The sequence below is a fragment of the Spermophilus citellus genome, assembly GCF_964194105.1.
Source record: "Spermophilus citellus genome assembly, chromosome: 4".
In the NCBI taxonomy this organism is placed as follows: domain Eukaryota; kingdom Metazoa; phylum Chordata; class Mammalia; order Rodentia; family Sciuridae; genus Spermophilus; species Spermophilus citellus.
Window position 1 is genome coordinate 109,639,343 of NC_138185.1, and position 25,355 is coordinate 109,664,697.

The window sequence follows — 25,355 nt, forward strand, 5'->3', positions numbered from 1 at the left end:
CTTTGTATTTTTTGTTAAAGTAATACTTAATTTTAACTTTATGAAATTATATGCTTTTATATCTTGTTTCATTCTTAATCTGGATAAGGCTGATTAATAAACTTTTTACTTTAGTTTTTATAGTAGACCTCCATTTATTGGGAAATAGAAGTTAAAATAGGAAAAATTACATGGTTTTCTTGGCATTGCCAAGATTACCTGGTTTCTGCTGATCCTTCACTTTAGTAATCTTGATTATTATTATTATTATTTTTTTTTGTAGCTGCTGTTTCCATTCTCTTTTGGAACTCAGGGTTTTCCAAGTTTAAGAACTTCTTTTCTTTTATTTTTTTCAATTATGATAATCTTTTGCTAGCTGTGTGCTTTGTACATTCTTTTTTTTTTTTTTTAAGGTTCTAGGAATTGAACCTAGGTCCTCTTTCATGCTAGGCATGTCCTCTACCACTGAGCTCCATCTCTGGCCTGTGCTTTATGTATTTCTTTATGTGATGCCAAAATTACATGTGTTAATTTTTGTTTTGTTGTATCAGGGATTGAACCCAGAGCACTTAACCACTGAGCCACATCCTCAGCCCTTTTAAAAATATTTTTCTTTATTTAGATATAGGGTTTTGTTAAGTTACTTTAGAGCCTCGCTGTGTTGCTGAGGCTGGCTTTGAACTTGCTCTCCTCCTGCTTCAGCCTCCTGAGTTGCTGGGATTACAGGTCTGTGTCATTATACCCAGCTACATGTGTTAAAACTTTGATCTATTTTTATTGTTATGATAAAATGTGTTAAGAATGGATTATACTCATTAAAAATATAGATATATTTTTATGATTAGGACAAAAATAAAATAAAGAGAATTAAAATACTTCTTAATTGTGGTATATTTTGCTTCAATATTGTGAAAAACAATCCCCTCTCTACTGCTTTATAAATGAGCATTTTGTTATTAATATTGTATTTTACTTAAATACTTAAGTAAATTTGAGCCTTTTTAAACCAGAATTTTCTCTTGTTTTACAGACTTTGTCCATTGGTGTTCTTGATATATTTGGGTTTGAAGATTATGAAAATAATAGTTTTGAACAGTTCTGTATTAATTTTGCTAATGAACGTTTACAGCACTACTTTAATCAGCATATCTTTAAGTTAGAACAAGTGAGTATCCAAATATGTATATCTCACCTCATATGAATTTTAAGTCATAGACCCAATAAGCATTTCAAATTTTGTATTTCAGTACATTGTGGAGTTCATAGTATTATAAGCAAATGACAAAAATCAAAGTGTTCTCTTTTTTTTGTTGTTGTTGTTGTTGTTTTTTAAAAAACATAGTCACCAAACAGATTTTCTAGTATGAGCTTGCTTGAGTGCATCTTTATAGGGAAAGATGGTGGGTTTGTTTAGGGTTTTTGTTGGTAGCGTTGATTTTGTTCCTATGGCCTTGGTCACTGTGTGTAATGCTAAGTATGCTCCTTGGATGCTTTTGGTCCAAGGACAGTATAGAGAAATCAAGATGGGCAACTAGATACTTGTCATGATAAACTCAAGATTGATAGTTTAAAATAGTGAGTTTTCAGTTTCCATGAGAATTGTTAACTGTAAAGGCAGGGTAAAAAAAAAAATGTGGGCTTTTCTTCCAACTAAATATGAAAGCAATAACAGGTTGAGATTATAACTCAGGATTTCATTTTGTGTAGGAGGATGTAAACAGGAGTAAGGTGTATCATACTCAATTTTAAGGAAAATGAATAAAAAGACCACAACAGTTAGTAGGTCTACAAAACTAGGGAAAAGAAGAGTTTGTTCTGTTGTCCAGCCTTATCATTGGGACTTGTTGCCTTCTGTCTTAGCTTTGTACTCTATTTTGCTTAAAGGGTATAATGGCTTTTTAATAGCGGCACAAGGAGTATTAATTTTGGCCATCTTGATGAATGCTTAATGTTTTAATTAAATGTAACCTTTTAGCTAGACACTGTACTGGAACTGTTAAAAGATAATTAAATATAATTAAACTTCTAGCTAATTCTTAGGTAATGTTACTTATTAGGCAGTCATTGTTTTTATTCCAGTTTATATATGATGCATAAAGCCAGTTTTCAGTATTCTATAATTCTTATATTTTTGATTTCTTCATTCGTTTTTGCGGTTCTGGGGATTGAACCCAGGGCTTGCACATGCTAGGCAAGTACTCTACTGAGCTACACCCTAGTCCTATATCCCTTGCTTTTTTATTAAAAGCTGAGCTGGGATTACTGTCCTGGTCTGTTGATTCAGTTCTGTGCTCTTTTGACTAGATCAGGCTAAATTAATATCTTTTATGTCTTGCAAATAGATATATGTGCTGGAGGAGTTAGGAGAATGTGTTTTTTTTCTCCCCGGTGGGCACAACATCTTTATTTTATTTTTATGTGGTGCTGAGGATGGAGCCCAGCAACCCACACGTGCCAGGCTAGCACGCTACCGCTTGAGCCACATCCCCAGCCTGGGGAATGTATTTTGTTGACTATATTCTGTCTCTTCTAGAGGAAAGCATTATTTGCTCTGTAGATCATTAAACAGAAGACTAGTTAAAATGCTTTTGTAAAAGAAAGGTATTCTGTTATTGTAAATTGAAGTTAATCTGTAACTGTTCTAGACATCTAGAATAAATATAGAAGAGCCGTAAGAAATGCCTAGGCCATTAACATTGTATACAAATAAGAACATTTTATAGAAAATGCATTCAAAACTACCTGGGAATGGGTGGTCCTCATTTACTTGATACCTTGAATGTCATAATTTTTGACAGAATACCTAAACTCTATGTTTTTCTATTTTTGTTCTCAAGAATTCTCTATTTTATTAGCTAGTGGATATGTTTTAATATAGTCTGTGGAGCATTGAAAGACCTTACACATCTTTGCCATTCATTGTTATTTTCTTTCACTACTTCTTCATGTTTTTGTACTTAAAATGGATTTTCTGGGAATAAGAGATTCAAGGCTGGGCTGGGGATGTGGCTCAAGCGGTAGTGCACTTGCCTGGCAAGTGTGGGGCGCTGGGTTTGATCCTCAGCACCACATAAAGATGTTGTGTCCGCCGAAAACTAAAAAATAAACATTAAAAAATATTCTCTCTCTCTCTCTCTCTCTCTCTCAAAAAAAAAAAAAGAGATTCAAGGCAGTTTAAATATTAAGTGTCTTATAATGGGTATCATTTGTATCTATTATGAGATGGTTACCTAGTGACTGTTTGTTAAATTCAATTGAATATCCGAATCAGTTAGTATCAAAGATGTTTTTGTAGAAAAAAAAATTCTTCAGTATGAGAATTGTGGTTTAGTTCTAAATTTTGTCCAAAAGGAATATATAGGCATGTAGGATAGGAAAGCGATAGATTCATTTCCATGTAGGATGACACATTCTATAATCAGGCATAAAGTAAAATACTATATTGATTTATCTACATTGAATTACAGAGGTGGTTCTGGAATATGATTTTGAATAGTGAGTTGGAGCTCACAAGATTGTCAATGGGGCAAAGGTATACATAAAGTATATTTAAAAGTGGGACCTTATATTATCACACAGAGAAGATTAGAATTTTTTCTTTCGGAGAGGGAGGAGCTACTTGAAGTATATTTGGTATGGTACTTGCATTTTAACTGTGGAAGATGGACTGAAGAGAGTGAACTGGAGGTAAGGAAACAATCTGCACAAGCCAGGTGAATTAGTCTTGTTCAGTGATTTTTGCATCCTGAATTAAGATAGTGGTAGAGATTATGTGCAAGGTATCTGAGATATGAAAATGTTTCCTGTCATCATTTCTGATATTATCCTCTTCTTGCTCAGAATTATCCTTCACATCATTGGTATTCATCAATAATAGTCATGTGCCATGCTTTGTGCTAAACATTAGAGATAGAAAATGTAGAGTTCAGGGATCTTATTTAAGTAGTTTTTAATCCAGCAAGTTTTTTTTTTTTTTTAAGGGGAAAGCTTTTTTTTTTTTTTGCAGGTTGGCTGGGGTGGGCATACTGGGGATTGAACACGGGGGGCATTTGACCACTGAGCTGCATCCCCAGCCCTGTTTTGTATTTTATGTAGAGACAGCATCTCACTGAATTGCTTAGTGCCTCGCTGTTGCTGAGGCTGGCTTTGAACCCACAATCCTCCTGTCTCAGCCTCCTGAGCCCCTGGGATTACAGGTGTGCGCCACCATGCCTGGTTTGAGCTTTTCTTTTTTTTTTTTCTTTTCTTTCTTTCTTTTTTTAAAATTTGTAAAGTTTTTGTTTTGTTCATTCTACATTTGGTGTTGTCAGACTAGAAAATTCTGACTAACTTTGTGGAATAACACCTCTGAAACTGAACATTGGATTGTTTTCAAATGAATGAAAGAAGGAAATCTAGGCGGTGAGCCCAGATGATTCTTTGTTCTAGTAGAGTGTTGGTGATTCTAAATGAATCTAGGCTTGATGGTCTGAAGAACTGAGCAGACTTTTCTACTGAGGAAGTCCATGGATATTTCTATAGACAGTTTGAGACTCCCCCAAAAGAGTGCCCATTAGTAATAAAAGATAAGCTAGGAATAGATAGGCATCATGGGGATTGATGTTCGGTTTAAGTCATCTCAGTTCCTGATTTGGTGTAACTAAGTGTAGAATTTCTAGTGTTCTTAGTCATATATGTCAAGATCAAATTCGCTTTCTACTGGAGGAAGAGATCATCCAAATGCTAAAATTACCACTGTTGAAAAGAAAGGAAGAGAGAACTAAGTAGAAAAAAGACAAGGGGGTAAACCAACATAATTAAAAAACAAGAGCAGTGAGATAGTAGTACAATAGGGGATCTAGATAAAGATGTCATCAGACAGGGTTTTATGGTTTCAAATATTTTTTAAAAGAGTAATACTTTTATTAAAAACTAGTCCAGAAAATACCTAAAATCACTACTGTGAAATTAAGAATATAAGATTGTTTTTAATAAGTAGATTCAGGTTAAGAGAAAATTAGTGATCTGGAAGGTAGAACACACGTGTGTGCATGTGCACATGCACCTTCCTCACCGTTACTGCCCAAAGCACACATTTGAGGAACTCTAAAAATCCAAAAACAGTCTGAAAGCATAGAGAGGAAACAAAATAGTATCTTTAAAGATGCAGCAGTAAGAACGGCAGTCAGCTTTCAGAGGAAATAGTGGAAGCTAGGATATAGTGGGATATTTTCCTTAAAACTGAATCATGTTATTTAGGCATTATTAACATATCCCCAGTTAGAGTTTGGAGGTATAGGAAGGAATGAAGAGCAGTGAAAAATATTTTTAAAAGTTGGTGAATCTAAGTGAATATTCAGCTAACTAAATTGGAGAAAGGTAAATGCTATAATATTTAAGTAGAACTAAAATGCCTGAGAAGAGTAGCATATAAATTAGGGGAGTAAATGGAATTTTAGGTATTCTAAGATATTTTTACTGCTAAGTTACAGAATATTTTATTTCTGTTAGACATTGATAAAATAATGAACATAGGCATATCACAAAAGGAAATATTTAAACAGGCAGTTAACATGGAAATGTTTTTCTCTTATTATTTGTTTTAGTCAGCTTTTTTTTGCTGCTGTGACCAAAAGACCTGAGAAGAACAATTTTATATTTTATGGTACTAGAGATTTAATCCAGGGCCTTATACATGTTAGGCAAGAGCACTATTACTGAGCTACATTCCCAGCTCTTTGATAAGAACAATTTTAGAGGAGGTAAAGTTTATTTGGGTCTTACAGTTTCAGAGGTCCCAGTGCATAGACAGTTGCCTCCATTCCTTGGGCCTGAGGTGAGACAGAACATCATGGCTGGAAGAGTGTGGCAGAGGAAAGCAGCTCAGAACATGGCCACTTGGAAGTAGAGAGAGAGAGTTCCCTTCACTACAGACAAAATGTTTCCTTCTCCCACCTCCTCCAGCCATACCCTTCCTGCCTACTGTTACCACCCAGTTAATCCTTATTGGGATTAATGCATTGAATGAGGCTCTCATAAGCCTATCATTTTACCTCTAAACTTTATTGCATTGTTTCACACAGTAGCTTTTGGGTGGACACATCATACCTAAACCATAACATTATTCATCACAGCAATTGAAATTAAAATCACAGTCAGATCCCTAAGGCATTCACCAGAATGATTAAAATGAAAAAGACTGGTTAATACAAGTATTGAAGAAATATGTTGGTAGGGAAGCTACCATATGCTGGTTTTGTGAATTGGCACAGCCACTTTAGAAAACTGTTTGGCAATATTTGCTGAGTTAAATATATGTAATTTATAATCTCAAACTATATACAGATAATGTATAATTTAGAAGAACCAAAAAAAATGAAATTAAACATAAATACATATATATGTGTGTGTGCGCACACACACATAAAAGTTTTAGGTAGAAATGGTCGTAATGGCCTTATTTTTTTAAAAATATTTTTTAGTTATACATGGACACAATATTTTTATTTTGTTTATTCATTTTTATGTGGTGCTGAGGATCGAACCCAGTGCCTCACATGTGTGAGGCAAGTGCTCTGCCACTGAGCCACAACCCCAGCCCATGGCCTTATTTTTCTGTTTTTTTTTTTTTTTTTTTTTTTTTTTGTGTGTGTGTGTGTGTGTGTGTGTGGTGTTGGGGATTGAACCCAGAGCCTTGTGCATGCAAGGCAAGCACTCTACCAACTGAGCTATATCCCCAGTCCCATGGCATTATTTTTAATGGCCAAAAATTAGAAGTAAAAGTAACATCTGCCAAAGGAGAATCGATGAATAAGTTGTTATATGTAAATACAGTGGAATACTCTACAGAATTAGTTCTCAAACTCAAAATGTTGTTTCTCCTCTTCTCCTTTTAGCATCAACATATCCAGGGAACTTGTGAGAAATAAAACCCTAAGTGTATTCCTATACCTATTTAATTCAGAAATTCTTGGGATGAGGCCCAATTGACTGTGTTTTAACAAGCCTTCCATATGATACTGCTATACATTAAAGTTTGAGGAGTTCAATTCTCTCCCCCTTTTTTCCCCTTCCCCCTTGCCCCTCATAACCTCTTATAATTTTGTGTATCATTGAAGGTCTCCTACCATTTCCATATGCTTTCCCTTCTCTCTCCCTTTCTCTCCCCCCATTCGTCTTTGTTTACTGTTAGTCTTTTCCTCATGCTCTTGTAATAATGTGAGTATGTAACAGTTGTGATTCTGCAATCTGTATTTGGGGTAAAAATGGGAGTTCAAAACCCAATTGAGACTAATGTATGAAAGATGATATATCATGAGCTCTGTAATGTTTTGAACAATCAAAAAAAAAAAGGTTTGAGGAGTAACATTCTGTGTCAGTTTGGCATACAATTTCTGAAAAGGATGAGATTGAATAGGTCCTTTCGGTTTTTTTGAACAACATGGTTTCAACTTTGCAGTTACATTGAGAAAATACACAACATATAGACAGTACATAAATGAGTGATTATGTTTTTTATGACCTCTTTCCTATAGCAATTAAAATGAATGAACTTTGAGTGGCTTCTAACAAAATGTATGTCTCTGAAACCTAAATTGAGCCAAAAAGTCAGACAAAAATAATTATCTATTGTGTGAGTTTATTTAGATAATATCTGTAAACAAATAAATCTTACCAAATATATTAGAAGCTGGCATTGGGTAAGAGAGTCTGAATGTTCATTTGGAAGGGGACTAAGGACTACTATAATGTGTAAAAATCCTAATGCTCTTGTTTAACTAGTATGCTTGCTAATGCTACAAAAAGGTAGAATGGCAGGGTGGTAAGTGGTGCTTTCTTACCACTTGGGGGTGACCTTTTATTAAAAATTCTACTCTTGTGAACATTTTAAGAGAAAATAATTAATACTTACTTTCCTAATTAGAGTAATTAATTTAAGGTGAAAGTTTCATAGGGACAAATAAAAAAGTATTTCCCAGTAAAAAGAGTAAGGAAAAATGGGTGCTTTGTACAAGGGTTTTACTGTAGCTGCTCAAGACCTGAGTTTTGGGGTTTTTAACCTTGAAATTTGAGGCCTTTTTGTTAAAGTAAAAATGTACAAAAGATTTTCTTTTGCCAAAATTCAGTATATGAATTCCACATGATTTGTGAGTGACTTCCCACTTTCCTGAGGAATTCTATTTTATTAAATTAATTGTTGATGATCCAAAATGCAGTCCTTTTGGTAGTTTAGAATCATGTAGGGGAAATTAGGCTTCTTACTTGCGTATTTTCCTTAATGGAGTAATCATATGGTGTGACTAAACACCAGGCCTAAGTCTTGCTTAGAGAAGTTTCAGAAATAGGATTCTAACCTCAAAATTTGGTTGCATGTACTTTAAAAAAAAATGTTTTCTATTACTGAGCTGCCTCTGTAGTTCTTTTTGCGACAGGATCTCACCAAGTTGCTGCAGCTGGCCTCAAATTTTCAGTCTTCCTGCTTTAGCCTCTTGAGTAGCTGGGTTTATAGGAGTGTGCCACTGGATGGGCTTTCTTACTTTGCTCAATGTAAAGAAACAGAGACACTGTATTAAGATTAGTAAGCTGATTAATAAGCATCTTTCCATTATATAGATTGTGATTTAAAAAGAAAAAACAGACTGTACTTTTCAGTTCTTGTTATCATATGCCTATCATTTTCTGTAAGATGAATAAATTATTATTTTGTTGTTTGATTTTCCTAGGAGGAATATAGAACTGAAGGTATCAGTTGGCATAATATTGATTATATTGATAATACTTGTTGCATAAATCTTATTAGCAAAAAACCAACAGGACTGCTCCATCTTTTGGATGAAGAAAGCAAGTAAGTATGGTTCTTTTCAATATTGTTATTGGCCATTGGGCTTTTTATGCATTCTTAAGTTTAAACTTTCTCCTTATATTTCCAAGTAAAGGGCTAAAGGTTCTGTTGTATGCAGTTATTAAATATTTGCATTTCTTGATAAATAGGCTGAATTTCACTACTGAATTTATTTTTTCTTTTTTGCAGTTTATTTTGACAGAGTTTGATGTTAGATTTGTTAACGTATTTTTTTTTGTTGTGTGTTCTGTTCTTTTTGAATTTTTATTTCTGAGATATATTTGCAGTTTTCATATTTAGTAAAAAAGGATATCATGATATATTCATGATGCCTGTCATGACTGTGTTGGTGGTAAATGGCAATATATGCAAAATATTTTCTAGTCTATACTGTTCAGTATAGCAGTCTTAAATATAAACCTCTGAAAGCTTCATATGCTGTAGCATCCTCCAGAGTAATGTCTGATATTTAAAAAGATGATTTATAGTTAAATTAGCCTACAAAATGGTGTTAGTTTTTTGTTGCTGTGACCAATTCCTGACAAGAACAACTTAGAGGAGGAAAACTTGCTCTCAGTTTTAGAGGTTCAGCCCATTTTGGGCTGACTCTATTCCTGTGGACCTGAGGTGAGGTGGAACATCATGAAGGAAGGACATGGCAGAGGAAAACTGCCCAGTGCATGGCAGCCAGGAAGCAGAGAGAGAGGGTACTTGAGGAGCTAGAGACAAAATAAAATCTCCAAGGGCACACCCTCAGTAACTTTCTTCTTCTAGCTTCGCCCCACCTGTCTGTGATTATCACCAAGTAATCCATTCAGATTATTAATTCATTAAGTGATTAATCCACTGATGAATCACAACTTTTATGATCTAATCATCTCACCTCTGAACATACCTGCATTGCCAAATGAGCTTTTCAGTGGATACCTCATATCAAACTCCTCATATTCATCATAACAGATGGCAAACCTAGAATTGGAGAAACTGAAATGAGGAGATTGTGTAGATTTTTAAACAACTCTTCAGTAACAAATTTAGAAATTGAATTAACTTACCTGATTCCTAATTTAGTATTATGCCCATTAAACTATGATAAAAAATATTGAAAATTTATTGTCATAGGTTGAAAGACTATACATCAGGTTTTCATGGGATCATGGGGCAATTAAAAGTTTATACTTGTTGTCTAGTTTAGTTAATAAAAGTGAGTCCTTTCTTCTCAGAAATATCCTATTTTTGTAAAAGTCATGTCACTCTATTAATATGCCATAAACACACAGAATTGCTACGTGAAAATAGTAAGATTGTAGAATGAAAAATATAATGGAAAGAAATTGCTAAGAGTTTATGTCTAGTATCCACCCTAACCCACTGTACCACTAATATGTTTCTGTTATTCTAAATGAATTAAAGTGTAGTCAACAGAAATAAAAATATTTTAATTTAATAATTTAATTTTCTATGCAGAGTATTCTTGGTATTGCTCTCTATTCCCAGAAATGATTATTATCTCTTATAAAATTGTAAGGTCAGTAATTCCTAATTCTGGTTGCATAGTTTACCTCTAGTATTTATTGGAGAAATCTTTCAAATCATAGTTAATTTTAATATTTAGTATTCAGAACTAATAATTTTGGTAGTTGATAATGAAATGATAAGCAGTTCTTTTTGTCTGAGATATTTAGAGCAGCAAGTATGTTTTAAGCACTTTAAGTGAAAGATCATATGATTTGTAAGTCAAATTTCAAGATTTAAACCCTCCAGCTATTTCTGATTAATAAGGTTGTACTTTGAAGTATTGAATAAGATTACTTTCCCCAAATAGTGCAGTTTTAGAGCCATAAGCTGAGGATTTATATCCTATCTCTATTACCTACTCTCTACAAATCTCCTTTTTTTTTTTTCCCCCCCTTTTGGTGCTGGGGATTGAACACAGAGATGGTTTACCACTGAGCTATATCCTCAGCTCTTTGTATTTTTTATTTTGAGACAGGGTCTCACTAAGTTCCTTAGGGCCTAAGTTGCTGAGGCTGTCCTCTAACTTGTAATCCTCCTGCCTCAGCCTCCAGAGTCACATGCACCACCATGCCTGGCTCTTCAGTTTTCTTGCGTGCAAAAAGGAAATGCTGCTGTTATCTACTCTGTCACATTTGTCAATAGCAATTGATGTAATGACTGTATAATTAAAACATGAATAGAACAAGGGGCTCATTACCTCGCCATTCTTTAAGCAACATTTCATTAAATGCACATCTTACTATAAAAAGATTGTATATTTCTGGCCAATTTCTACCTAACATTGATGTATTTTTTGTTTGCTTTTTGTGATACTGGGAATAGAACCTAGGGGCACTTGACCACTGAGCTACATCTGCAGCCCTTTTTGTTTTTGAGACAGAGTGGCCCAGTCTGGCCTCAAATTCACAATCCTACTGCCTCAGTCTCCCAAGTAGCTGAGTTTGTAGGTGTGCATCACCATGCCTAGATCATAGATTTAAGTTTTGATCAATAAAGGGAATATCACCTCTTTGTTGTCACTCAAGCCACATAAATTGAAATGACAAATTTAGCCCAATAAAAGGAAACAAATTTTCTGATTATTAGAGCTGATGAGTATCTTCTTCAAGAAGTAAAAAATTCCTCATTAGAAATAATAATTCTGGATTATCTTTGAGGATATTGTTGTAGGTAGGAGACTGGACTAAATATCCTTTTAATTATCTCTTCAATTATGTTTGTATTCAGACCGCCATGAAAAATTTTAAAAACATTATTTTAATTTCTTTACTTTGTAAATGAGCCAGTCCAGTACCTTTTTTTTTTTTAAATAAATGGCTCATTTTTGTCTCACTGGGTAGGAAAAAATTGTCCGCTGCTCTGATAGGGTCCTTGACTGGGCCTGAGAAACTGACATAAGACAGATAAACAGAGGGAAAGCATTTACATTTTATTAGAATTTTATATGTACATGAAAATAGAGACCTGAAGAAGTAATCAGAACAAAGAGCTTATCTATTTTTTAGACAAAAATGAAAAATTTTTCCAGAAATTTCAAGACAAAGGGTTTGGGATAGGAGCAATAAATTGTGTGAAGGTGACAGAGACTGGGAATAACTAGTAGAAGATAAGGGTTATTTTGTTAGTTTGTACAGTTCTGTCTTAATGTCTATTTTTAGTCTTTGGTAATTAGGATGTTCTTTTTCTGGAACAGGGAGAGCACCCTTCTCATGGAAAATTTTATGGCTTATTTTTACGTAGGAAAAAGGAAGTTAGGAGCCTATCCCTATGTCTTGTATTTCTGATTTGCCTTCAGTTCAAATAATCATTAGGTCAGAACAGCATATTTTGGGGTGGCATGTCCTGAAATCCTTTCATCTTTTATGCTTTAATTTCCCAGAAGATAAGATGAAAAGGCATGAAGTATTTTTCCTCTGCCTTTTACCTGTAAAGAGATGTTGAAAATAAATTTAGTCACATTTAAGAAGAGCTTTTTTGGGACTCATTTGGATTTTTTTTTTCTAAAAAATATTTTGTGGGAATATATATATTTCTATGGGAAATATATAATTTGGAAATTATCCTTAGTGATATTCTGACTTCATGCATTTTGTTTATGATGCTCTACTTGTAGGAGTCACACAAAATCTAGGTTAATCTTGTGTGTGCTACCTACCGGCTGTGATGTTGAGCACATTATTTAAGTTAGGTTCTGTAGAAGGCATTTAGGAGGAAGAAATAGTGCAAGCAAAGTCTCAGAGTTAATGTATGATAAATAGGATGTTAGCAATGTTACTAGTCTTTCCTGTAGAACTCAAAAGGCGTTGCTGACAGCAGCGGTAGAGAACCTTGAAACTCGTTAGAAATATGAAATCTCAAGCTTTCAACCCATACCTGTTGAATAAGAATCTGCATTTTAACAGAGTCTGAAGTTAAGATTAGAACATTTATTTAGGGCAGCATTTTGTCAATCCTGTCTACTAATAAGAATTATCTTCTGAATTTATGAATGCTTTCTAGGTCACCATTCTTGATCAGTTAATTCAGAATCAGTAAGTAGAGTCCATGCATTGCTGGTTCTGAAAGCTCTAGAAGTAGTTCTCAGGCTACCCTTGTTCATAGCCTTTGGGGAACATGAGATAAGAGCTTTAAAATGAGCAATAATGTCTGATTTGCCCTCTTGATATATACCACAAATGTTTGTTGAATGTAGGACCTGTGGAGAGCTTTTCTTTCCATCTTTCTTGATTTGGAGTAAAGACTGTTCTCCTATCTATCCCCCTTCCTTTTTTCACTTTAAGTAAGAGAAAAACATAAGCTTTTAAAGTACTTGGAGTATTAGAAGGCAAATAAATCCTGAAGGATGCTTTTCTTACTATACCCCTCTTAACTCTAAATGGAGTTAGAGACAATGAAGTAAGCCCATTTGTTTTCCGTCCCCTCCAGGACTCAGTGTTACTGGGAAAGGATGAAAGCCCAGAGCTTGGTGCTCATTGCTTATCTTCTTACTCCAGAATCCATTGTTTCCTAGAGCTTCAGTATTTGCTTTTCTCCTTCCAGGACTCATCAACAATGGGAAAGGGTGAAAATCCATGGCTTAGTGTGTTTATCTCTTTCCTCAGGACCCATTATTACTGGGAAAGGATGAATGTTTGCCTTATTCCTCCCTCCTTCCTCCCAGGCCACACTATCCTCTTTTCTTCCTGGGGGCTGTCTTGGGTGATGTTATTTTTCATCATTCCAGACTCTGAAAGGGGATAATAAATTCCTTCATTCCAGACTCTGAAAGGGGATAATAAATTGGGGTGTTGATATCAAGTCTGGCTGCCTTCTGCTGAGAAGAGACAAATTAGGGAGATCCCCTCCTTTTAGAGTTCTAGAAGAGGACATGGAGACCCTGGTGGTTTAGAGTTAAGAGGGGTATAGTAAGAAAAGCATTCTTCAGGTCTAACACTGAGAAGTGGGTGGTGGTGGAGGATGGGATAGGAGATAAAAAGGTATAGGGATTGAGTACTACAGGATATGTGGGGACAACTGCCTCTTTGAATTTCCTGAAGTCCTGTACTAGCCAAAATTGGCCATTGGGTTTCTTTACTCCGAGGATGGGGGAATTGTGTGGCAAGCCAGCCAGGAGGTGATATTTAGCTTTAAGATACTTTCCTTTCTCCTTTTTGGCCTCATCTTCTCTATTGTTAAAAACCTTGAAAGCAACATCTACAAGGCTACTGCTGAGAAGTCTCTGAGTTCTCCTCTAAATGTTTTATGGATATCAGGTGCAGACCCACTTATAAACTGGGCATGGAGAAAGAGAGTACCAGCAGGAGTATCAAGATCTGGGGTGGTATATTTGGTAATAGCTTCAGTAAGTTGAGCCAAAAAGAGGGCAGGGTTTTCATCAGGTCCTGGGTGATTTCCCTTATCTTGTCATGATTAACCTGGGTATTAGAATTTTTTGTCATGCCTTCAAGGAAGCAAGTAATCATGTGTTGGAGTCTAGTGACCCCGGTGTCTTGGGGTTGGTATGTCCAATTAGATTTAGCTATCGGGATGGCAGCATCTCCTGCAGGATGGGTAAGGAGGCTTTGGACATGGAGGAGGTTGGCATGTTCTTTAGCCTCCTGCAAAATATGCGCACTTTCATCAGGAAGCTTGGATATAGTAAACATCTGCCCAAATAAGGTGGTAAGTCTGAGTCAGACGTGTGAACCTTTTCCTATACTTAATAGGGCTTTCAGAAAATGAGCCTAATCTGTCTTCTTCTGGAACAAATCTATTGTAGAAAAGGGGATGTGAACTTGGACTGTCCTGTAAAAACAGACCAAGGTGACTTGGCAGTGTTGGCAACATAAAAAAGCTGATAATATTTATGTAATCCCTATAAAATGCCAGATAGTGTCAGATTTTTTTTCTAGTATTATTTGATTCTACTAACAGTATTATACCTGTTATTATACTCACTTTATGGGTCACAAGATCATTTCTGGTATTTAAACTTAAAGTTCTGAAAGGCTACCTATCTTTCCCAAGATCACTGATAGAACTGGTAATTTAAACTAAGATTATCTGACACCAAAGGTGATGATCTTTTCTGATTTGAGTACACAGTATATAATTAACCATTTTGTAGTAATTTAAGAATCATTTTTACACATTAGATTTGGGATTTATCTTTACAACCTCATGGCACATTATTGCTCATTATTTCAGTTTCTTTTGTACTATTTCTGAAAGATATATTTTCTCCTTTTCCTGTCAGTGATATTTCCTCTATTTGAAACTTAATCGTTTACACCTAACTTTTAATAGCTAGTCTCCTAATAACCTTTCTGTTGTTCCCCATCACTGCTTATTTTTCTTGTTCTAAATGTTTATGTTCCTATGTTTCTATTATGCAATTCTTTTTTTTAAGTCGTAAACGGATCTTTTATTTATTTAATTAATTTATTTATATGTGTGCTGAGGATCGAACCCAGGGCCTCACACATGCCAGGCAAGTGCTCTACCATTGAGCCACAACTCCAGCCCCTATTATGCAATTCTTAATAGATATTATTTGTGTGATTTTTGACCTTGAAATGCTCATTGAATCCAACCAATGAATACAAACCTATTGATGTATATTTAAAATAGTAATAGATTTAATAAGAAATGTAATAACAGGTATAGATAAGAAAATTGTGACCATTTATGTGTCAATAAATAGGAAAAAAAAGAATGTGAATTTTAATGACCTATTTAAGAATAAGAAATTATTTCCTTTTGGTGGGGTTTATTTTCCTTTGGGTTTTGCAATAATGTAACACAGTGAAACCTAAATAAATATGTAATGACCTGAATTAATTTCTCAGGTTAATTGCAGAATCTGAGTATGGGCAAGCCATAACTTTTTATCCCTCATCTATAATATAGGAACAGCAATCCATATTATACTCTCTTCTAGCTTATTATGAGAATTAGATTTGATAGTATAGGCAAAAACTCTTTATAAGGTGCTAAATGTATTAGATAGCAATGAATTTGTTTTTTAATAGGCAATACTGATTACTGCATCTTCTATTTTTTTGTGTTTTCTTTTTCCTCATAAATTCAGTTTTCCACAGGCAACAAATCAGACATTGCTAGACAAGTTTAAGCATCAACATGAAGAGAATTCTTACATTGAATTTCCAGCTGTGATGGAGCCTGCTTTCACCATAAAACACTATGCTGGAAAAGTAAAATATGGAGTAAAGGTCAGTTGATTTTTCAATGAATGTGCTTTAAGGGCAGAGGTGTGTTCTTGACTTTGTCACTTTTCCTGGCACACTACCCCCTGTAGTTTTTGGAGGCTTACAATTAGTAACATTTGGAGACATTTTATTAGGATAATGTTAGATTCTACTAATATAGATAATATTAGAAAATAATATGTTTATGCTTTTCAGTACATTACTTTCTCAGGTTTCTGTTGGTTTCCTTCTGCATGTAATCTGATGTCAGTCCATTCTAATAAACAATAAACTTTAAAAATTCTAATTAGTTGTACATAATAGTAGAATGCATTTTGACACATTATACATAAAGGGAGTATAACTTCTCATTCTTCTGGTTGTACATGATATGGAATTATACTGGTCATGTAATCATATATGCACATAGCGTAGTAATGTCTGATTCACTCTATTATCCTTCTACCCCCATATGCCCTCCCCTCCCTTTATTCCCCCCCATCTAACCCAAAGTACCTCTATTCTTCTCTAGCAACCCTCCCCCAACGAATTAGCATCCACATATAAGAGAAAACATTTGGCCTTTGGTTCTTTGGGATTGGCTTATTTTGCTTAGCATGCTATTCTCTAGCTCCATCCATTTACCGGCAAATCCCATGATTTTATTCTTTAAGGCTGAGTAATAGTCCATTGCATATGTATACCACATTTTCTTTATCCATTCATCTGTTGAAGGGTATCTAGGTTGATTCCATAGTTTAGCTAAACAATAAACTTTTTGATCTGAAAGAATAGATAACTGTATATCTCAATCCCATATGTTCATCCACATGTCCACATACTTTACTGAATTTTTCCCCTCTTTATACACATAGGGCTGACAGAGGCCTTATGTCTTCATGTACTATTAAGTATTTGTGAGCTTGTACTCTTAATGAACTGTATTGAAACTCCTACCTCCTGAAAGGGGAAACTTCATGATTTCATCCATTTCTGATGAACCTGTTATTCAACCATTTGAAATTTAAGCCTGTGTCTTAAGACACTTGGTTTCCATGCAAGACAGTGGTGATATGAATTATAGTGGAGCAATACAATTTTTTTCTTTGATCTCAGGGTGAGTATTTTTAATTTACTCATCAAGTGTACTGATCTATTATATTTAAGAGGTGTTTATTGAACATAGATCATGTATCAGACCCTGTGCCTAGTGTTTGGAATGATTTAGTGATTAACTAGACAGAAATGTTCCTGACTCTGTGTATACATACATATGATTGTGTATGAAATACCGGTAAATGGGCTATATGCTATAAATAAATGAATGGGTTCTGTGAGAAAAAGTAGTAAAGTAGTGGTGTGGAGCCATGAACCACCTCTCTAAGAAACTTTTTAATTTTTGAGAGATGACCTGAAGTAAATTTACCTTGATGAGGAGTTGTGATGAAGAAGTACAGGCCATGGAATAAGGAAGAGTTTGATATGTTGAAATAAATGAAAACTGGTCAGTGCTGCTAGAATGAAAGGAACAAAAAGAAATAGTGTTGTGAAATGAATTCAGAGTAAGACAGCAGGTTAATTATTAAGGGCTTCTAGGGCAAGTTAAAGGAGTTTGATTTTTATTGAGTTTGGTTTTTATTGTAGGGAGCTATGAAAAGATTTTAAGCAGAAGATCTGATTTGTGTTGTTAAAAGATTGCTGTGCAGGGCTGGGGTTATAGCTCAGTTGTAGAGTGCTTTCCTAGCATGCACAAAGCTCTAGGTTCAATTCACAGCACTGCCAGAAAAGAAGAAGAAGAAGAAGAGGAAGAGGAAGAGGAAGAGGAAGAGGAAGAAGAAGAAGAAGAAGAAGAAGAAGAAGAAGAAGAAGAAGATGAAGAAGAAGAAGAAGAAGAAGAAGAAGAAGAAGAAGAAGAAAAGACTGTTTTGATTATTTTGAGGAAGAGGCATAATAAGGGGCAAGAGTAGAATCTGGGAGATAAATTAGGTAGCTTTCCCCCTTTCTTTCTTTTTTTTTAATTGGGATGAAATATTAAGATAAACCCCAGGAATGCTCGGTACAGTGGAGCACACCTGTAATCCCAATGATTCAGGAGGTTGAGGCAGGAGAATTGCAAGTTTAAGGCCATTCTCAGTAACTTAGTGAGACCCTGCCTCAAAAAAATAAAAAGGACTTTGGATGTGGCTCAGTGGTAACATACCTATGGGTTCGATCCCTAGCACCCCCACACCCCAGTCCACCACCAGAACACCAAACAACCAAATCACCGAAATGGCAACAGAGTTGGGGAAGGAGATACCATCCATATACATTATTTATTTCTAGATGATAAGTGATAACTGGTTAGAGCTGATGGATTAATTGGAGGTATCATATCCTGAGGTGGAACAGAAAGGAAGGTGCCGCAGTCTGGCTGGGCACAATTCAGGAGCCACTTGTCAAAAGAAACTAACTTTATTTTTAGAACTACAAACGCCAAACAAAACAGCTCCTCAGGAAAAAACCCTCAGAGCCCAACTGCCACCACCCGCTTCCCACAAGCCTCTTACCCCCACACAACCCTCTCCACCTCCCAAAATCCTCCTGTTCTTGAGGCTGATTGGCTGGGTCGCGTGGGCGGAGCCAAAGAAGTCCCCCAATGAGCAGCTCCGTGGAGGAGCCAATCAGCTAGATGTTGCTGGGGCTGCTGTGAGCCAATTATCAGCTGGCAGTCTGAAGGGCAGGGAAACAGCCCAATGAACATCACCGCAGAGGAGCCAATCAGCTAGATGTTGCTGGGGCTGCTGTGAGCCAATCATCAGCTGGCAGTCTGAAGGGCAGGGAAACAGCCCAATGAACATCACCGCAGAGGAGCCAATCAGCTAGATGTTGCTGGGGCTGCTGTGAGCCAATCATCAGCCGGCAGCTGGAAGTTTGCTGGCAGCTGGAAGTTTGCTGGGGCCCCTTTGGCTGTGGCTCTTAACAGGAAGGAATAATTTTGATAGTTTAAAAAGTAAAATAAAAAGTCAGGCGTAATGGCGCACACCTGTAATCCCAGCAGCTTGGGAGGCTGAGGCAGGAAGATCATGGGTTCAAAGCCAGCCTCAATAAAAGTGAGACACTAAGCAACTCAGTGAGACCCTGTCTCTACATAAAATATAAAATAGGGTTGGGAATGTGGCTCAGTGGTCAACTACCCCTGAGTTCAATCCCTGGTTAACCACTCTGCAGTCCCCCCCAAAAAAGAAAACCCAGTTTTACTTTTTTAATAATATATACTTTTGCTCTAAGTACATTTAGGGACAAGCCAACGGTCAAGATCCTGGCTTGTTTACCCATTTCCCTTGCTTTTAGAAGAATAAAGAATTAGGAAATCGTAAGACACATTCAGAGAAAGACTGGTAAGGAGTAGTTACTAGTATTCTACCATGATTCATCTCTTATTTATTAATTATTTTGCCTTTAGTCCACAAGATTCATAATGATTTTTAATTTGCTTTGTTTCTTAACATATTCTGGCATCATGTTTGAGGTCTGATGAGTTCAGTAAACTTTATATGATTAAATGTTTAATGAAGTCCAGGCGGATTTCTCTGTATGACAATAAATGACATTATACTAAGTGTGTTCCTTGTAGAGTTTTTACTTAGAGCTATTTTGTGAAGCTCATCATATTTTTAAAATCCTTTTTTAGTGTGAATATAGTTGTAAGATTGTTGTCAGTGCCTAGACTATTTGTATCCTTCTGGGCCCTTGTTTCCTTCGTGTAAGCTTCTTGATCTCCCTGTATTTGTGTGGAACATTTTAATCCATTTTCTTGTATTCTCTCTCTTAAAACCTCTGCACTCTGGCAGGTTGTTTCTTTTGCCTGTTTATAGACCATAGCTAATCTTATTCTTTAAAATGCTGATAATATCCAATTATATTTTATGAAATCCCCCTAGGACTAAGACTCATAGCTATCTGCCTACATAGTGTCTGTATACTGACACAGCATAGTGGTTGTGATTGGTTGTGTTTGACTTCCACTCTTCCACTTAACTGTGACAGGGGCCAGAGTACTTCTCCTCTCTAACTCACTTTTCTCATTTATAAAGTAGGGATAATAATATTGGTCTCAAATGGATTTTTAGGATTGAGACAATGTATAGAAAGTGTATAGAAGAGTGCCAGTCACACGGTAACCTCTCAGTAAACGTTACCTACTAATATTTATCCTTACCATCTCAAACTTCACTTGGACAAATTTTTTTCTGTTGATCTTCTGTTGAACGTTCTTTCTCTAGTCTTATGTATCTCAGTATATGGCATCTCCATCCACCTAGCTCCTCAAACCCCAAATAGAAGTATTAACTTAATTTCCTCATTCTCTTACTATCAGCAGATTCTTTGCTTTTACCTCTTAATGTATCTCAAACATGGTAATTCTTTTTCATTTCTTCTTTGACAACCTGCTTGTCCAAGTCACTGTCAGCTCTCCTCTGTTTATTATTATGTCTGTTCTCCCCTTTTCCATTCTTTGTGCTGTTCATTTCCTATGTATCAATAAATGTTTATAGAACACCACTTGGCTGTTGTCATTGACCTTTATGCTTGAATAAAATAAAGTTAAAACCCTTAATTCAAGCTCAAAGAGCCTAAGTCCTGTTGATTTGCCTAAATTTTCATCACTCTCACCTTTTTACTGCTTTTCTTCTAATTTGTCCAGTGCATCACCACAGAAAGTAGAGATCAATCCTGAAAGTATAATATTCTATATAAAGTAAATTAGAATGAACATTTTACTCAGAAGTCATTTCTATCTTTATTCAATCACTGTTCAAACATATTACTCATTATCATCTTAATTTTAATAGCTTTTTCACTATTAACGGTGATACTTTTTTCACACAGGATTTTCGGGAAAAAAATACAGATCATATGCGCCCAGACATTGTAGCTCTTCTGAGAAGTAGCAAGAATGCATTTATCTCTGGGATGATTGGAATTGATCCTGTGGCTGTATTCCGATGGGCAGTTCTCCGAGCCTTTTTCAGAGCCATAGTTGCTTTCAGGGAAGCTGGGAAAAGACACATTCAGAGAAAGACTGGTAAGAAGTAGTTACTAGTATTCTACCATGATTCATCTCTTATTTATTAATTATTTTTCCTTTAGTTCACAAGATTCATAATGATTTTTAATTTGCTTTGTTTCTTAACATATTCTGGCATCATGTTTGAGGTCTGATGAGTTCAGTAAACTTTATACGATTAAATGTTTATGTGTTATATATGTATAGGTATGCGTTGGTACTTTTTTTATTACTAAATCTTGACAGGAATACTGAGTATAATAATGGTACTTGGGCACTTAGTAAGTCATGGTATGATTTTGAACAGAAAGTGAAGAAATAATGGTAATAGTATTTATTTAGAATTTAATTTTGATGTTTTTCTCTGTTTTTTTTTTTCTTATGTATAGTTCCAAATGAAACCTAATTTAATATGAAAAGTATAAATTAGGAGAAAGAAAGGATCCTGGGGGATCCTGGCGGTAATATAATACGGTGGAAAGAACCCCCTATACACTGTCATGTCTTGATTGATTTTGTGACTTAATTGTCTTTCTTTTCTATAAAAGGGAGTTAAATACTACCTTTAGAATTATGAGGTTAAAGCCAGATAATATATGAAAAGAATCTGTTTATGAAGTATTCATTTTCTTTTTCTCTTACCCTTAACTCAGTTCATTGGATTTTCACTTTGAAATTCAGAAATGATATTTATTTTCTCTGTGTTTTCTCCTTAAATCACAAAATATCCCATTTCACATACTGTGGGAGAGCAACTTCATAGCCCTGTTGGCATATTTGTAATCACAGTGTTGCTTATTGTAGCACTAGTCTTAGAATATTGCTGTACAGTGAGGATTTTCTGTTTTCTATGCAGATGAGACATTCGTTTTAGAAGCATGAGAATACTCCCATGTGTTTCCCTATTTTCAGACTGACTTATATGGCTTTTTGAGATGTGTACTAGCAATAAAACTTTACACTCAGCTTTTAAACATTTGAAATAAATAATACTTGGGAGATAATGTCCTTAAAATGAGAGGCAAAATAATTGAATTTAATTTATTTTTTGAGACTGTAACATGCTTGAATTGCAAAAATAAAAGAACTACCTCAAACTGCTTTGCCGTCTCTAAAAGGTTGTATTTTAAAAAACAAACAACAACAATACAAACTTAAAAGAACTTTTTTTCCTTGAAGATGATTTCTTTCTTGTTATGATAGCTTTGTAATGAAGCTACTCAGATTTGTTAAGTATCATGTTGAGATGTTATTGACTAAGAAGAAACTTTGTTTTTACTACTAATTATGTCACTTCACACAGATCTATTATTTATGTAAGTTAGTTGTTTTATATCCATTAGTATCAATTTGGGAAACGATTTTCGATATTACTGTTTTTATTTGTGGTACCTAGCTTTGACCGTAGGGACACTCTACATCCCCAGTCTTTTTTTCTTTTTCTTTTTTTGTGACAGGTTGATCTCAAACTTTACTCCTCTTGCCTCAGCCTCCCAAGTAGCTGAGCTTACAGCCCTGTGCCACTACACCTGACTGATATGTAGTGTTACTAATATAAAAAGATAAATTACTCAGGAATCTGAGGCAGGAGTATTGCAAGTTCAAGATCAGCCTCAGCAATTTAGTGAGATCCCTCAGAACCTAACTATACCCTATCTCAAAATAAAAAGGATTGGGAATATAATTCAATAGTAAGTAAAGTGTCTGTAGGTTCAATCCCCAACACCAACAAACAAACAAAGACAACTTACAATTTCTCTATCTTGATAGAATTTAGATTCTTGTTTAATAAAGGGTATTACAGAGCTTCCATATAATAATCTTATTGAAAACTCTTTTATTCTAGAATATAACACACATAAAGAAAAGTACATAAAACAAACATATATAGCTCAGTGAAAGAGCACAAAAAATAATCACCCCTGAAATTACCACCTAGATCAATAAATGAACCTACATAACACCCAGATTTTCCTCTTGGATAAACTATGAAATTTCATGTTGTATAAAAGAAAAAGAAGGACTCTGATTAATTTGCATTCCAAGGCCTAATGAGATTGACTCCAGAAAGTGATTTTTTTTTTATATTACAATATATTGGTGTCATTGCCATTGCCAGCATTCACCATAGCATTTTGCTTCCTCTAACTTGCCTCCCACTTAACTATCTTTTGGTAAGTTTGAAATAAAAGGACATCATACAGTTAGAATATTATAGCATTGGGAACTAACAGATTAACTGTTAAAATTATTTAAGCCATAGTTTCAGAACTTTTATAATATCTATAAATAGTATATGCACACATATTAAGATGAAATGGGAGAATTAGAGATTATTTAAGTAGAAGTAAAATAAGGGTGGCAGAAGGTAACCAAGTTCAGATCTTTTGCAAATAAGATTTCAAAGATGATAATTCCATTATAGCTGGGTGTGGTGGTACATGCCTGTAGTCCCTTGGGAGGCTGAGGCAGGAGGATGGAGAGCTCAAAGCAGTCTTAGCAAAAGTGAGGTGCTAAGCAACTCAGTGAGACCCTGTCTTTAAATAAAAAATAGGGATGGGGATGTGGCTCATCAGTCAAGTGCCAGTGAGTTACTTCAATTCTAGTACCACCCCCCTTCAAAAATGATAATTCTCATAAAGATGATGTAGTATATTTTTTACTTCCTGTCAGTATCTTTAAAGTATGTTATATGTGTACATGAATATGCTACAATGAAACCTACCGTTCTTTTTTTTTTAAAGACTTTAAAAAATTTTTTTAGTTGTAGATAGGCACAGTACCTTTATTTAACTTATTTATGTGGTGCTGAGGATTGAACCCAATGCCCCATGCATGCGAGCCCAGCACTCTACCATTGAGCCCCAACCCCAGCCTGAAACCAACCGTTATTTAAAATTAATATGCACTAATTAAAAATAACTCTGAGCTAATTGTAAAGAAGCATCCTAACAGTGAACAACAATAACAAACCTCTCCCTAATTTTCTGAAGTAATTCCCTCCTTTTCTCTTTATTAAGCTGACTGAGCCACAGCCGAGAATACCAGATTAAAGATTACTTTTGTTATTTTTTCTTTTGTCCAGAATACCAAATTAAAGAAACAATGCCATTTTAAGGTCTATAAATAAAATTATTTCAATTACCCTATTTGAGAAAAATATAATTGTAGAATATTCATGATAGTGATCAGCCTGTTTGAAACCAGAAAATACTCTTAAATAAGAGTCACATTAAGTAGGCAGTTTCAGTAACTGCATGTTGTTTTGCTACAAGGTAGAATGAGAAATAGTAATGATTTGTTTGGTTAGCAGTGAATGAGGTAATGAAGAACAGACATTCGAGTTCTGTCATTTAACTTGCCTCTGATTTCCTCCTCCTGAATAGGTTAGAACCTGGAGTAGAGAATACTATTTAAGGATCATGAAGAATAGAGCACAATGATGCTTTATTTGGTTCTGTTGGACTTATATAGAAGCATAGACAAATAGGCATTTTAGAGAGTCTAAAAAGTGTAGGCTAAGGTATTGAGGACTGAACAAGAGTGTTCAAAGTACTATCCAGTTTTCTTCATTAACAGAGAAGCTGTAGCTTTTCATATAGTGTCTGCAGGTAGAGAGTTTTAAGATTTCCATATGATCTCTACTGCTTCCTATTCAATGAACTGTATAATTCTAATCAGCTCCCTTTTGCTTTTGCAAGTGGGAGAACAATTCTAGTGACGGTCTATTTTCAAAGATGACCAGGTGGTAAAACTTATTTGGTTAGTTTAACAATCCTTTTGCTTTTTTTAAAAAGCAAAAACCCAATCATTAGTTATAAATTATTTGTATATTGGAGAAGGTTAAGAGTAAGAGTTTTAGATTATGTATTAGTGAAATAGGTAAAAATTTTCAAAAATAATCTTTTCCATAAAAGCAGTAAGAACACTAATGAAAAGTTTCAGAGTAACTTTGTTAGAGTTGTAGAAATTAAAGGCTATAGTAATCTAGAAAGTGTTTGTGCAACTATAAATAAAGACTGCACTTTGTGGTGTTTTCATGTGCATGATTCACAGGCCTTCCTCCCTAGTTCCATGGTAACCCTGAAAACCAGCACCCTGGAATCAAGATGAAGTTTAGCAGAGTGGCAACCACTGGAGGAAGTAGAAGGGTTTGGAATTCCTTCATTGTCTCATTTCTAGAGAATTCTTCAACCTTTTGGGTTGTTTCTTGGAATATTTTAATTAAAAATCTGAATTTATTCAACCTGATTTGGAGTTTGCCCACTGTGAACCACAGCCTTTAGCCCAAAAGCACTGT

General features: G+C 35.1%; 1 protein-coding gene across 4 annotated transcripts in view; it reads left to right on the forward strand.

The window, feature by feature from the left end:
• Positions 1-25,355, forward strand: part of MYO9A (myosin IXA) — a 266,957-nt gene that overhangs the window by 108,521 nt on the left and 133,081 nt on the right. For all 4 annotated transcript variants that reach the window (XM_081290716.1, XM_081290714.1, XM_081290715.1 and 1 more), the window contains exons 11-14: positions 1,010-1,144; positions 8,682-8,803; positions 15,888-16,029; positions 20,878-21,073. In XM_081290716.1, the coding sequence (XP_081146842.1) occupies positions 1,010-1,144; positions 8,682-8,803; positions 15,888-16,029; positions 20,878-21,073 (595 nt within the window). The remainder of the gene's footprint in view (positions 1-1,009; positions 1,145-8,681; positions 8,804-15,887; positions 16,030-20,877; positions 21,074-25,355) is intronic.